The following is a 12858-nucleotide window of genomic DNA, read 5'->3' as shown; positions in this document are numbered from 1 at the left end:
TCTATTGTCTTATCTCATACTTTGTCAATTAAATTCAAATTTACCAGTTCCAAAAACCATGACTTTCTTTTGTAAAATTAAAAAGAAATTGTAGAATGTCAAAAATGTTTTGCAGCTGGTAATTTCTATACAATGAAAGAAGACAGTGACAAGTGACAGTCAAACTGTTAAAGAGAACTGTTAAAAATCTTTAAATGTGCACCATTGTTTGTTCCTATACAATGAAATGATCTTTGATAGTTGGCTCTTTAAAGTTGTACTACCAAAACACTGTTTTTAGGGACATTCATTGGAAAGGAATTTAGGTTATGCATCCTGCACAGGGGAAAAATAATAAGACCGTGCCACGTCATGCACCATCAATAAATCTCTGCCTGTCATTCACAAACTGCGTTATTGGTCTTGCACATAATACCCAAAATTATATGTGTATTCCTTTATTACACTAGGTAATTGTTTCCTCCGCATGAATTATTGTTTTGCCTCTTCAAACCATTAGGGAAAATGTTTGGACTGGTTAGCTTTGCTTACTGCTGGTTTCCGAGATTGAAACCGCAGGAAGGAAAAGGCAGAGCTCTGCCCTGATAAGGTTTCCTGCAAAATCTTTGGCAGTCAGTGAACACTCTGCAGTTCCATGGTCTCTGATCATCTGATTCTGTGTTTATCAGCCTTTAAAGTACCAGCCATCTTAAGACGGTAAGTTCAGATTTTTTTTACCAAACATTTTTCTGAAGCCAAGAAGGTTGGCTTTGCCTCATGTTATGTTGTTTCATGATTTCTTTGTGTAGATACATGCTTTTTATACTTTTATTCAAATTATTTGATACACATACATTCACCAACTTTATTTTTTAAATCTTTTTTTCTTGCATTATTTTTTATCTAGACAAGTTCGTACACCAGCTGATACAATGGGAAGCATGCGATTTCCTGCATTGGTCTTTGTACTTTACTACAGTGTAAGCCTGTTATATACAACATATCATAATTACATAACAAGTGTTTACACTACTAATCACAATTTGTGGGGTTTAAAAGTTCATTTTTGTAACTTCTGCTATGATTTGATCCCAATTTCAGAAGGTGCTATTGGCTATAGCTGATGAAGTGATAAAATTAGACATGTTTCCTGAATTTGTGGATTACAAAAAATGTGGGGATAAGATGCTTCAAAGAGTCATAAAACCAGGAGGTCTGCTGCAAAAAGAGCTCAACAACAATAAAGATTTTAAGTCAATGTGGAAAGCTAATGAAACATGTGGGAAGAAGATTCCAGGTGGAACACAAGAGCACATGGCTGCATTGAAGAGCTATGCAAAAGCTAATAAAAAATTTCTTAAATCTTTCAACACACAACTTTATAACAAGGGCACGAACATCACAATGTACCAAGATCAGTTTTCCTTCAAATCTCTTCACTTCCTACTGACAGATGGCATGCAACTTTTACGCAAAGAAAACACAACGTGTCATAATGTGTATTATGGCACAGAGAAAAAGTACAATATAGCGCCTGGAGATTTAATCAGATTTGGGAGATTTTATCCAGCACAACTAGAGTATAGTCTTGCAAATGAGGATGCAGTAGACAGCGATGGGACCATTTTTAACATCACTTCTTGTACTGTGGTCAGTCTTGATGAAAGTGGGTGTAAGGCAGAGGAAATCGATCTGCTAATATCCCCTGAGGAAGCTTTTGATGTTGAAGACATCAGGAAAGTTGGCCCCAAAGATGAAGAAGTTACAATGGTCATCTTAAAGCCATCTGCTTCTCACAGGTCCTTCGACTGTAGCCACCTGTTCAGGTAAGCAGAGGATAGTAGTAAAGGCTTGTTTATCATATAAATCTCATTATGGCTGAATTTTTATGATAAGCTGACTTTAAGTTGCTCTTTTTCTTTGTCTAAAGCTCGTCCACATCTGATGAATCCTCTTCTAATTTGCTGAGGTCCAGTTTAATGAACGTGATGACTCCCTTTTTGATGGTGTGCATATACACACTGGCTCTGTAATATATAAATGATTCTGTATTGTCTTGAAGATTCCTAAAAAATTAAAGCATCATTCCTTTTCTTTAAAAAATACCCAGTTTTCTTTTGTGTTTTAAAATGACAATTTTTAATACCATGTTGTTGTCTGGAACTGTTTTCTAAAATTAGATATAATATTTGGAATTTATATTATGCATTAATTTTCCAGTAGGCCTGTCACTATTTGCCACAGTTATTACATGATGACAGTTTATACCATTTTCAGTATTCACCTGGGGATGGTGAACTTGACAGACAAAGGTCATGTCTATCATTTAAAGTTGTTTTGCAAAATGAGCTTTGAATTTTAATTGTAAACTTCTAAAAAAATCATCCAAATGATCACCATATTACTTGATTACCAATATATAGCAACATGCCAATATATAGGCTTATCAGGATAATTATAGTTTGATATGAATTCTTAGTTATCTGAACAGAATTTTTGCGTAAACTATTACTTTAAATGTCTTGGGTCTTAGGTCTACTCTTTCCCTAAAGCTTGATATTGCCAAGAATATGAACAAAATAAACTTACAAATGCATAATGTTAATATTCTGTATGTTATGTTAATATTATTTTTTTAGATGTGTCTAAAGCGCTTTACTGCATTTTTTCAGTTAGAGGAAAAAAATATTAATTTCATCTATATCTGATATGGCTGTTTTATAATTGGTATATGTACTGTATATCAAAACTAATGCCTGTCAAATTTAGTAGGAGTTCATCTGCATCCATCAAACATCCATTTGGGTTGAAAATAACCCAGCATTTTTAGAGTGTATGTTTTCTTTTTGATATGGACCTTTGTGTCAGAAATAAAGTTACATAATAATAAAACAATCAATAATGACAGCCCTGCATGTTAATGTGTATGGCTTCCTGGGTAGAGACACTAGAATACAGCATATTAATGTCATATTATTACTACCTAAAACCCACAGAGGGCGTTATTTAAAAATAAGTATGCTGTATTTATTAAATCATTATTACTCCTTAGTGTTTCATATTTTTACTGTAAAACACTAGACAACTAGTCTTTATAAATAGGTAGCTAGAAAGCAAATCCACTGATGGTCTTTAAACAACGAGTAGATGTATTAGATTTAGGCTATATGAGCAAAAAATATATATTTATTAATTTATGTTACAAAAATAATCGGAGGGTGGAGAGAGGGTGGGTGCGTTTTTATTGAATAATAGAAAAAAACACCGATTAAAGAGAGAGAGAGAGAGAGAGAGAGAGAGAGAGAGAGAGAGAGAGAGAGAGAGAGAGAGAGAGAGAGAGAGAGAATGGAAAATGATTCGCTCACGCTCTTTTACACCTTCCAGCGTCACTAGCCACCCTTGAATCTCATGCAAAGCTCAAATAATCAAAACAATCCTGACTGAACATTATACTCGCATTTGTGTCCATATCTTAAAAGACTGACAATGAGCAGCCGGCGGCGACGATGCAGGCGTCAGTTGATCAAGTTCACTCAGCATATTGCTCGATTGATCACAGGAACTCTAAACTCAGGTAAACTCATGCTCATCACTATGATTCTACCGTGCATTTTTTATTTTAATATACATTTTATATTAAGCATTATTTAATAAGGTAATGTTTGGTAAAATCTTAATAAATGTTTTTATGAAGTGATCGCAGAAAGAGAAAACCGGCTTGGTCTCTTACACAAACAGGCAAAATAAGTTCAAGTAACTATTCTAAATTTTTTTAACACATTTCTTCAGCTCACCAATAATATGCTGGTTTTAAAAACCTAGTTCAAAAGTGTCTTAATTTTTTTGTACCTTTTATCTTCCACATGGCTATGAAATTATTAACATACTTCTAAATAGCTCTTAGTGTATAAGTAATACCAATAAAACCTTCAGATAGATTAAGCTCAACTCTATATTTTAAGGGTAGATTTTAAACAAAAGGTTTAACCTTTGTCTTAATGGCAGGGCGAGTTACATGTTACAGTTATACAATTTAAGTTAGAATTCCTCTTAAAAACATTGTGATGTTTTCCAGATCAGAACAGCTTTTATTTAAAGATAAAAATGGTAACAAGTTGTTGGCAAAAAGTATCTGCATTAAAATACAAATGAAAGTAACACAGGTCAGAAACCAATCTCACCATAAGTTCTGAAACAATTCTATGACAATGTGCATTGTTTGTCTAACTAACTTTACCATTACACCATTCAAAATAATACATTTTTACTCTTTTCACACAGTCATTTTACTATCCATCCCTTATACTTTCTACATTCCTGAAGGCTTCTATTACATATTTTACTTAAGAATATTTAATATGAGAGTTGTAGATCTATCTTGCTCAGTAAGTTCAGAGCTATGTTTATACCCATAGAGTCTGGCTTACTGTTGTAATACCTCAGATATAAATTAAGTCTTTATATGAATAATACACACATATACAACAAAGATAAGCAAGACACACCATATATATGTCAGCCAAAGTAGATGAAGTAACAGATCATATGTTTTCAATTAATGGCGTTATTGGTGGATTAATTTTCATTTAAGTTTATATTTGACACTGTGAGGCTGGTAAGTTTAGATTGTAGTTTATTTTGATTTAATGAAGTTATCATTTTAATTAGTTGCAAAAAATCATATTCAGTAATCTGTTTTCTTACCTTATATTTTCTACATATTGAAATTGCAGTACTTGTGAATCATTAACAGTCTAAACTCTGTGGATGAGAGTTCTAATTAATTTCATCTTCCCTTGGCTATGCTTCATGTCCTTGTGGGACTAAATATAATTACACACTCCATCATTCCATAGCCGACCATAATACATTGATGATCCTTTAATAATCCCATAAATTAAGCATTGCAGACACCAGTATCTTTTTTTAGTTGAAATTATCAGCCACATTTCATCTGGCTTTTAGGTTCATTTTTGTACATTTGAGACCAGGGTTATGGCACAAGGTTCAAGTATATAGACAAATATGTCAAGGATAATTAACAGTTTGTAACACAAAATTAAATCCATCTGGATTGTTTTTAAAAACATGTTTCTCAGGCCACCAAAACCTTTTTAGGTTTTATAAAGTTTATATGGAGATATAGAGTGCCGAGTTTCAATACTGAACTCAAATTTACAAGTAAAACACCATGTTGTTATGTCGAAAATGACTTACAATTGATTTAGTTTTATAATGCTATTTCATATCAATTTTTTAATTAAGCTTGATACCATTAGGCATAGCATTTTCCCTGATACTGATCTTACATCCAAAACTAGACATTGTAGATATGGCACACAAACAGCTTTCATTCTCTTGTGTTCCTGTGTAGTGAATTGTGCAGGAGCAGGTACTGGAATTTTTTCTGATTTAGGATTGGTTTGTAAAACTTAATCCAACATTAAGTGGTTATTTTGGCAGCTAAAGTTGATGTACTCCAGAGAAAGCTACTGTAATCCTGGTTTAATCTAACCCTTGTCTTTGAAACCAGGTCTAAATGTTGTAAAAAAAGGCTTGTTGTGTTTTCTCACTGTTCACTGTACAGTCATTTTACACTTGTCACTTAGGATCTTTCCCATACATCACAAACATCTTATTTCTACTTTTAAATGTGACCTTGCTGGTTTAGGTTCTTTTCAAATAGTTGTCTATGGTTAGAATGTGAAAATCATTGTCATAATTAAAATGAATAGAAATTTAGGAGACAGAAGCAGTCTTGGCTTCCAAGACTTAAAATTTTGCTATCATTGTCTTTATTTTCTGTAAATGTTGTTTATTCGTTACAATACATGGACACGGATGTTTAAAGGTAGGGATTTTCTTCCGAACATATTTTGTAAAATACTCTTCAACTGAAGACATTGACCTAACTAGCAATGTGCAGGACATTTTTCATGAGAAACTGGGACAGGTATTTCAAGTGCCCTAAAGGAGACACCGCTCAGTGTTGCTGCTGTCTTTAGTTACCTGATGACCTGCTGAGGCACCGTAGTGAATATTTAATAAAATACACTGAAATAGGCCAGCAAACCCTCACTTTAATGAGCCTTTTGTGTAATGAATATGACCTGCACATATTTAAGAGCTGCTAAATGCTGTTACAGTAGTTTAGAAGGGGCTTTTACACAAAAATTCTTTCCTGATGCCATATCATGAGCGTAGTGTGTTACTTGACAGCTGCTCAGTTAAACTAAATGTTCACACGTTTCTGCACATATGGCTTCCTTGCATCAATTGCTTGAACAGATTATTATGAAGTAGAGCAGAAGATATCCCCAATCCCCCAGACGGGGGGTCCGACGATTTAATATTTCTAGGCTAACCCACTCAAATCAGAGATACTGTGCACAGTTAATGCCATGTGAAAGAAAACATAGACCTCACAAAGCGAACTATAAATGCTACTCTCTTTTCATTATTTAAGACAAAGGCAAGCGTTTGTGTAATTAGTGGCACTTGACCTGTCAGTGCCAGGATTCATAATTAAAGATAAAGGTCTTTGTGTCAGTGGCTTGTTGTTTCACAATGATGATGCAGTCTGGTCACTATCAACAGAAAAAAATGATTTTCCAAAAAACAAAGTCATTTGCCCAAATAAATGATGGCAGCTGTGCCTGTGCTACAGATAATGAGGACGAAGACCAGGAGAGCACAACGGAGCAGTACCACCGCGAAAATCTGGAACAACTGCAGTCCCAGACCCACTTTACTAAACAAGAGTTACAGCTACTCTACAGAGGATTCAAGAATGTGAGAGTTCAGTTGCACACACGCTCCTGCTAGTAGATATTAAATAATGATATTGACATTTTAGTGCTAAGAAAATATATTTTTGTCTGGTTTTGTTTTTGCTAGGATTGTCCGAGTGGAGTCGTGAATGAGGACACATTTAAAAACATCTATGCTGTGTTCTTCCCAATGGGAGGTTGGGTATCTCTTTGGTGTTGTAACATTTGTGTCCTCCTTTTATTGCCTGGAGTTAAACCCGCTTCTAAATACGTTGTCTCCTCACTCTGGTATGATTTTTCACACAATGTTATGGCATTTTGCTATCTTAGGAAGACACCCTAAGACTTATGACTTTTTTAACAGATAGTAATATTATAACATATGAAATATATGAAACTAGGAAGAACACATTTTTTTGTAAACAAAAACCTTAAAAAACATTTACAAACCAATTATTTAAACAGGTTTTATTTGTAATAAAGCAGGCACTTATAGATTTTTTTTTAATATAGGGCGCACTCACTTTATCCAAACTAAATCAAGTGTGTTTGACCCCCAAAGCTTGGTTCGTTTAATCACTCCATACCATTCCAGGAAACGGTTTAGTTAACCTTGCCCTGGCCGGTTTGCAAAGGTGGGCTCGAGCAGGGTTCACTTGGGCTCAGGCGGCGAATACGCAGTGTGATTGCAAATTGTGCCAGGGCACACTTCAAAAGGAGAGAAGTCAGTTGTGCGAAAGTCATTAACTTTTGCCTTTGTAAAATCCTTCTAATGTATGCAGGACAGTTATGTGAAAGTCTAAGTGGCGCAAGCCAAAGATCGACTTTGCCATAAGTGGGCTGCATGTTGTAGCGTTCCAAATGACTTGAATGGAAGCCCCAAACTTAACATTACGATGGGCTCCAGTGTTGAAAGAGCTTACTTCCTGTTTTCTTCAGAACAAAATCGCACCTAATGACGAAGGTTCAGTGTTATTGCGTACTTCTAAGGAAGTAAGTAAGTGTATAATGTAAGTGTGCTCTAAGATGCAATTGTTTTAGAGCACTCTCTTAACATTGGAGTCTATCGTAATGTTAAGTCTGTGTTTTTTAATTCTGAGTTATTTTGGGCACAATGAAATATAGCCCTCTCACATACCTGTCATATTGATTAGTTGATCTGTCGCTTGGGCATCTCAGACAGTCACGTAACCCTGCTACTGCATCAGAAGGTTTTTACAAAGGCAGATGAAGGTGAGTGGTTGCACTCGGGCGCAGTTTGGATAATGTGAGTGCGCCCTTAGGGGTGGTGTCCCGCACAGAGCTTAGGCTGTTTTCATATTGGGGTTGTTTGGTGTGGCCCGTGCCCGAGTGTGAGTGTTCCTGCTGCGTTGGTCTGGTTTCACACTCACTCGATTTAATAAAAACCTGGTTTACTTGTGTAATCTCATGTCATCGCCAATGCGCACGTAGAATAGAATGTAAAAGACGATGCGGCTCAGCATATTATTATTATTTTTTATTTGTTGGTGTTATCATGCACAGCAGAGAGAGCGACAGCTGCACATATGTGTTTTGGAATGCGGAATTCATCAGTTGTCATGGTAAAAGTGCATTGTAGAAACGAATGATCAACGTCATTGGCTAAGAAAACACATGCACAGGTTACCCCACTTCCTGGATAAATGAGGTGCTTTCACATTCACGGGAACCACGTCACAGTTCCATTGCAACCCAGCTCAAACCACCTCAATTAGGTATCTTGAGTTCAGTACCCCTATGCGCTCCCAGCTTCACATGACAGCTTTGACATTACAAGTTTTTCATGCAAACCATGCCCAGTATCGCACTAAACTGCCAGTGTGAAAAGGACCTAATACCCAATCCCACAGTAATACCTGAAAACAGCTTGCATTGACATATCTAATTACACGGGCCTGTAGAATGCTTTATTCTGATTGGCTAAGAAATGTTCCATGGGTGTTGATTCTTTTTTTGTGGCACTCTGCTTCGCATTGTGCCGCATGACCACCTTGGGTGTGCATTATTTTCGAATAATTAAACGGCCTGTCGTCTATTATTTCTGACATATATCAGTGCTATTGTTTTATCTCAAAATGCACACTGTAGTGTCTATTTCTAAGGTGAGTTTGTAAAAAATAAATGTCCTAATATAACTAAGGCCTAATTCTGACTTAATCTAAACCCTGTCTGGGAAACTGCCCAAATCTCTGAAACCAGTTTTTTCTGATTGTACTATTTCTTTTTCAGATGCTTCAAATTATGCATATTTTCTCTTTAATGCATTTGATAAAGATCAGAATGGCTCTCTTAGTTTTGAGGTAAGGATGTTTAACTTAACTAATTTTCTGAATTTCAGATAGAAGTACTTTAGGTAGAAGTGGTGATAGCGCAGGGGGTGAAGATAGCGAACCGTTTTAGGTCTTTTGGTTCGACCACTGTGATACACCATTGTGTCACTGAGCAAGACACTTAACCCCTAGTTGCTCCAGAGGCGTGCGACCTCTGACATATATAGCAATTGTAAGTCGCTTTGGATAAAAGCTTCAGCTAAATGAATAAATAAATAAATATATAAATAAGAAGTACTTTAGATAGAAGTTGCTACACAATAGATAAAGTTTTCATGTGTTTTATATATATATATATATATATATATATATATATATATATATATATATATATATATATATATATATATTTATCTTTAACACTATGTAGGTGAACAATAAAAAGAATATACTATATAGAGAGAGTTGATCTCTGTTAGAGGGTTATTTCTGTTTTTCTGCAGGAGTTAGTTTGTGATCTCTCTGTTCTATTGAGAGGCACTACTGAAGAGAAACTGAACTGGGCTTTCAATTTGTATGACATCAACAAAGATGGAAACATTACCAAAGAGGTTTGGAATTAACAGATTATTTAAATCATAATATGTAGTTTGAGGTTCTCCTAATGTAAATTTTTTTAGTCAAAGACAATGCCATATTTTTGTGGAATTCCATCAATAATGTCTGAAATGTGAGTGCTGTCTACTGTGTCTGTTTTTTGTTTGTTTGTTTCAGGAAATGTTGGATATATTAAAGTCTATTTATGATTTGATGGGAAAATCTATCCATCCGCGGCTTAAAGAAGATGCAATACGGCAACACGTCAAGATGTTCTTTCAAGTAATGCTATTACACAGAATGCATATTCATTCAAAATTGTAAAATACCTGCTCATAATTTTTTTCTCCCCTCAGAAAATGGATATAAACCAGGATGGTGTAGTGACTATTGATGAATTCATTGACTGCTGCAAAAAAGTAATGTTCATTTAATCCTTCTTTTTATATGTTTATTCATTAGAACAGATATGCATATTGATACCAATGTTGGTTCTTCTGGTTTGTAGGATGAAAATATCATGCAATCTCTTAAGATTTTTGACAATGCGGTCTGAATATCAGACAGGATTTCCACTACCACCGCTGGATATCATTGGTTATCACAACACTCGTTAGATATCAGCTGTTTGTCTTTTTTGAACTGATTTTGGATTCCGCAGTATTGCTATAACTTTCTGGAAAGTATGGATATTTCTGTTGTTTACTCTAAATCCACTTAAAGTACTATATAGCAACTATGCAGAACAGCTATAGCACAACTACTGTATATGGTACTAATCTACACCGTGCTATATTAAGCTTAAGTGGTTCCCCTATGATTACAAGCCAGTGAACCACTTTTTGGGATATTTAGTACCATTTTTTGAGTGTTATTTTTAATACTCTAATTTCAAAGGCCAAATGAAATTGAGAGCTCATTGGTGAATATATGTTTGTTTGTAGAGGTTTACGTGAAAAAGTTTAAGTGTAAAAGAACAAATTTACAGTACAGTATGTGCAGTGTTGTAGAACGGCAGCTGCTTTCAAAAACAACATAGGTGATTTATTTATTGTTTATTTATTGTGGTGATCAATTGTGTCCCAATTCAGTAGTTGTATCCTCCGAGAGCTGCATTCCAAGACTGAAAGCATCACAGTGGGACCATAAATGCCATTCTATTTTGAAGCTTAGATTTTTTAAATGTATTATTTTTTCCCAGGCTGATAGAAAGGGCCCATCCTGTAATTTATTATGTGCTGATGACAACTAGATTTTCTAAAAACATTTCAAACCTATTTATTGTAAGTAAAAGCATGTAAGTGCAATCTTGTAGATCATTGATGTAATATTTGAAATATCAAAAGTATGTATTGTACAAAAGAGTGGTTCCTGTCAACTATTTTATATAATGTTTTTAGATGAATAGCTATTACTCTGTTTGTTTACTTCTGTCTTTGTTTAAGGTTGGTTAATTTGATATACTGTTGCGTAGTTTAATCTACATTCTATTTTGAAGTGCAATGTGAAAAGATCTATGAAATAAAAAAATCTGTCTCAATATTAGTTTTTCAAGTCTTTAATAATATAGAATGCTTTGTCCTGATGGATGCAGTGCGTGGGAACAGCAGGTGACCCAAATTGGACATTTCTAGGCTAGATCATCTTTATTTGGTTCGACCTTGTAGTCTTGACTTGCCTGTCGAAATTCATGTTCTCAGAAGGATCCAGCCTTTAAATCGGGACACATCTATAACGTTTTCTGAATAAACTGATATGGCATCATTTCTGTTTTATGCACATTTATGAATATTTTTCAAAATATTAAAAAAGCTTTTTCAGAAAAACACTTTTTTTTATAAAAATGGACCCTAATACACTCTATACTTGGGTACCAATAATAAGATTGTAAGCTTTTTGTCTTTTTTTTATCCAGTATATGGCCTATAATGTATGGGAGACCAGAGTTAGGCATACTAGATCCAACACTTAAGCTAGAGAATGAGCAGATGTCCCTATAAAACTCGGAAGTCATGTCCCACATTTTGGTAGGCATGGCACCTTCTAGCCTATGTCCTATTTTTTACAAGGTTATAAATCATACATATATCCAGTACTGTCATAATACTCATGAGGGGAAGATGAAATGAAGACCCAGGTGCAGTTTATTAAACAAACAAAGTAACAATACTCAACCAACTCTAATTAGACTAGTGCTTTGATTAGTTCAGTCCTCTTTGTTTTCTTAGTGGTTATATAATTGTCACAATCCTTGTGTCTCCCAGTCTTTATTTTGAAATTCTGTTGTCGCTGTTTGTAGTGCTTTTTTCTAGTTAATTTGTCTAGTGGGTTGCGCGTTGATTGTTTCTCAGGTGTGTCTAGTTAGCCCTGATTACTCTGTTTATACCCAATAGTGCAGGGTTCCCCAAATCTTACCCTGGAGGGCCGAAACACTAGTTTAGGTCCAACCCTAATCAAACTTACCCACCTGTGATTTTCTAGTGATCATGAAGACCTTGATTAGCTTGCTCAGGTGTGTTTGATCAAGGTTGGAGCTAAACTCTACAGTTCTCCGGCCCTCTAGGTTAAGATTTGGGGAACCCTGCCCTAGTGTTTCTTTTGTCCTTTGTCGGGTATTTGTTGAATGTTGGTTTCTGGTTCCCTGTTCCATCTGCCTATATTGAAATAATATTGAAATTAAAAACTCAAAGAGTTGACTATTTCAACTTTAACCTCTCACTGCCATGAACGCGTTCTGTATGATCGACAACAATGACACAGAAACGTCTTTCCGCACTTTCCCTGTTATCTAAACTGGTTAGGGACATTTCAAAAACATCATATACCCTCAAAATCCAGAAAAATGCCGTTGTAAATTGTTTGAGGATTTGTGTAGGATCACTGCCTTTTATTGTTCAGCACAAGCAATGTAACATTACACCAGTGAGCAGGTAACTAGATGATGTTAAAATGCTAAGTGTTTTGTTTGACAAAAGAGAACAGTTTCATCTATACAGTTTCCTTGTGAAATATGTAAATTGCTAAAAAGGTTTAATTCTTATAAATTCTTATAAATTATTAAGTAAGGGATTCTTGTGTGATCAATTGTGTGAGTATGTGGCTGGGGGGGGGGCACATATTGGGCTGTTGCCCAGGGACACCACAAGGTGTTAATACGCTCATGACCACACACAGGACTTTCTGGACCTTGTTCCACACATTACCCAGATTGGCCAGTGTTC

General features: G+C 35.2%; 2 protein-coding genes across 2 annotated transcripts; both read left to right on the top strand.

The window, feature by feature from the left end:
* Positions 1-54: 54 nt before the first annotated feature.
* LOC135736151 (ecto-ADP-ribosyltransferase 4) lies at positions 55-2091 on the top strand. Its single transcript, XM_073814418.1, has 4 exons — positions 55-696; positions 887-959; positions 1081-1805; positions 1910-2091. Exons 1-4 carry the CDS (start codon positions 635-637, stop codon positions 2010-2012), a joined length of 963 nt encoding a protein of 320 aa, XP_073670519.1. The 5' UTR covers positions 55-634; the 3' UTR covers positions 2013-2091.
* Positions 2092-3329: 1238 nt separating this feature from the next.
* kcnip4b (potassium voltage-gated channel interacting protein 4b) lies at positions 3330-11177 on the top strand. Its single transcript, XM_065254807.2, has 8 exons — positions 3330-3553; positions 6647-6771; positions 6877-6946; positions 9000-9070; positions 9544-9651; positions 9815-9919; positions 9994-10056; positions 10146-11177. Exons 1-8 carry the CDS (start codon positions 3466-3468, stop codon positions 10191-10193), a joined length of 678 nt encoding a protein of 225 aa, XP_065110879.1. The 5' UTR covers positions 3330-3465; the 3' UTR covers positions 10194-11177.
* The last annotated feature ends 1681 nt before the right edge of the window (positions 11178-12858 follow it).

The sequence above is a fragment of the Paramisgurnus dabryanus genome, chromosome 4 (assembly GCF_030506205.2).
Source record: "Paramisgurnus dabryanus chromosome 4, PD_genome_1.1, whole genome shotgun sequence".
Lineage (NCBI taxonomy): Eukaryota > Metazoa > Chordata > Actinopteri > Cypriniformes > Cobitidae > Paramisgurnus > Paramisgurnus dabryanus.
This window is presented reverse-complemented; position numbering and strand designations above follow the sequence as displayed.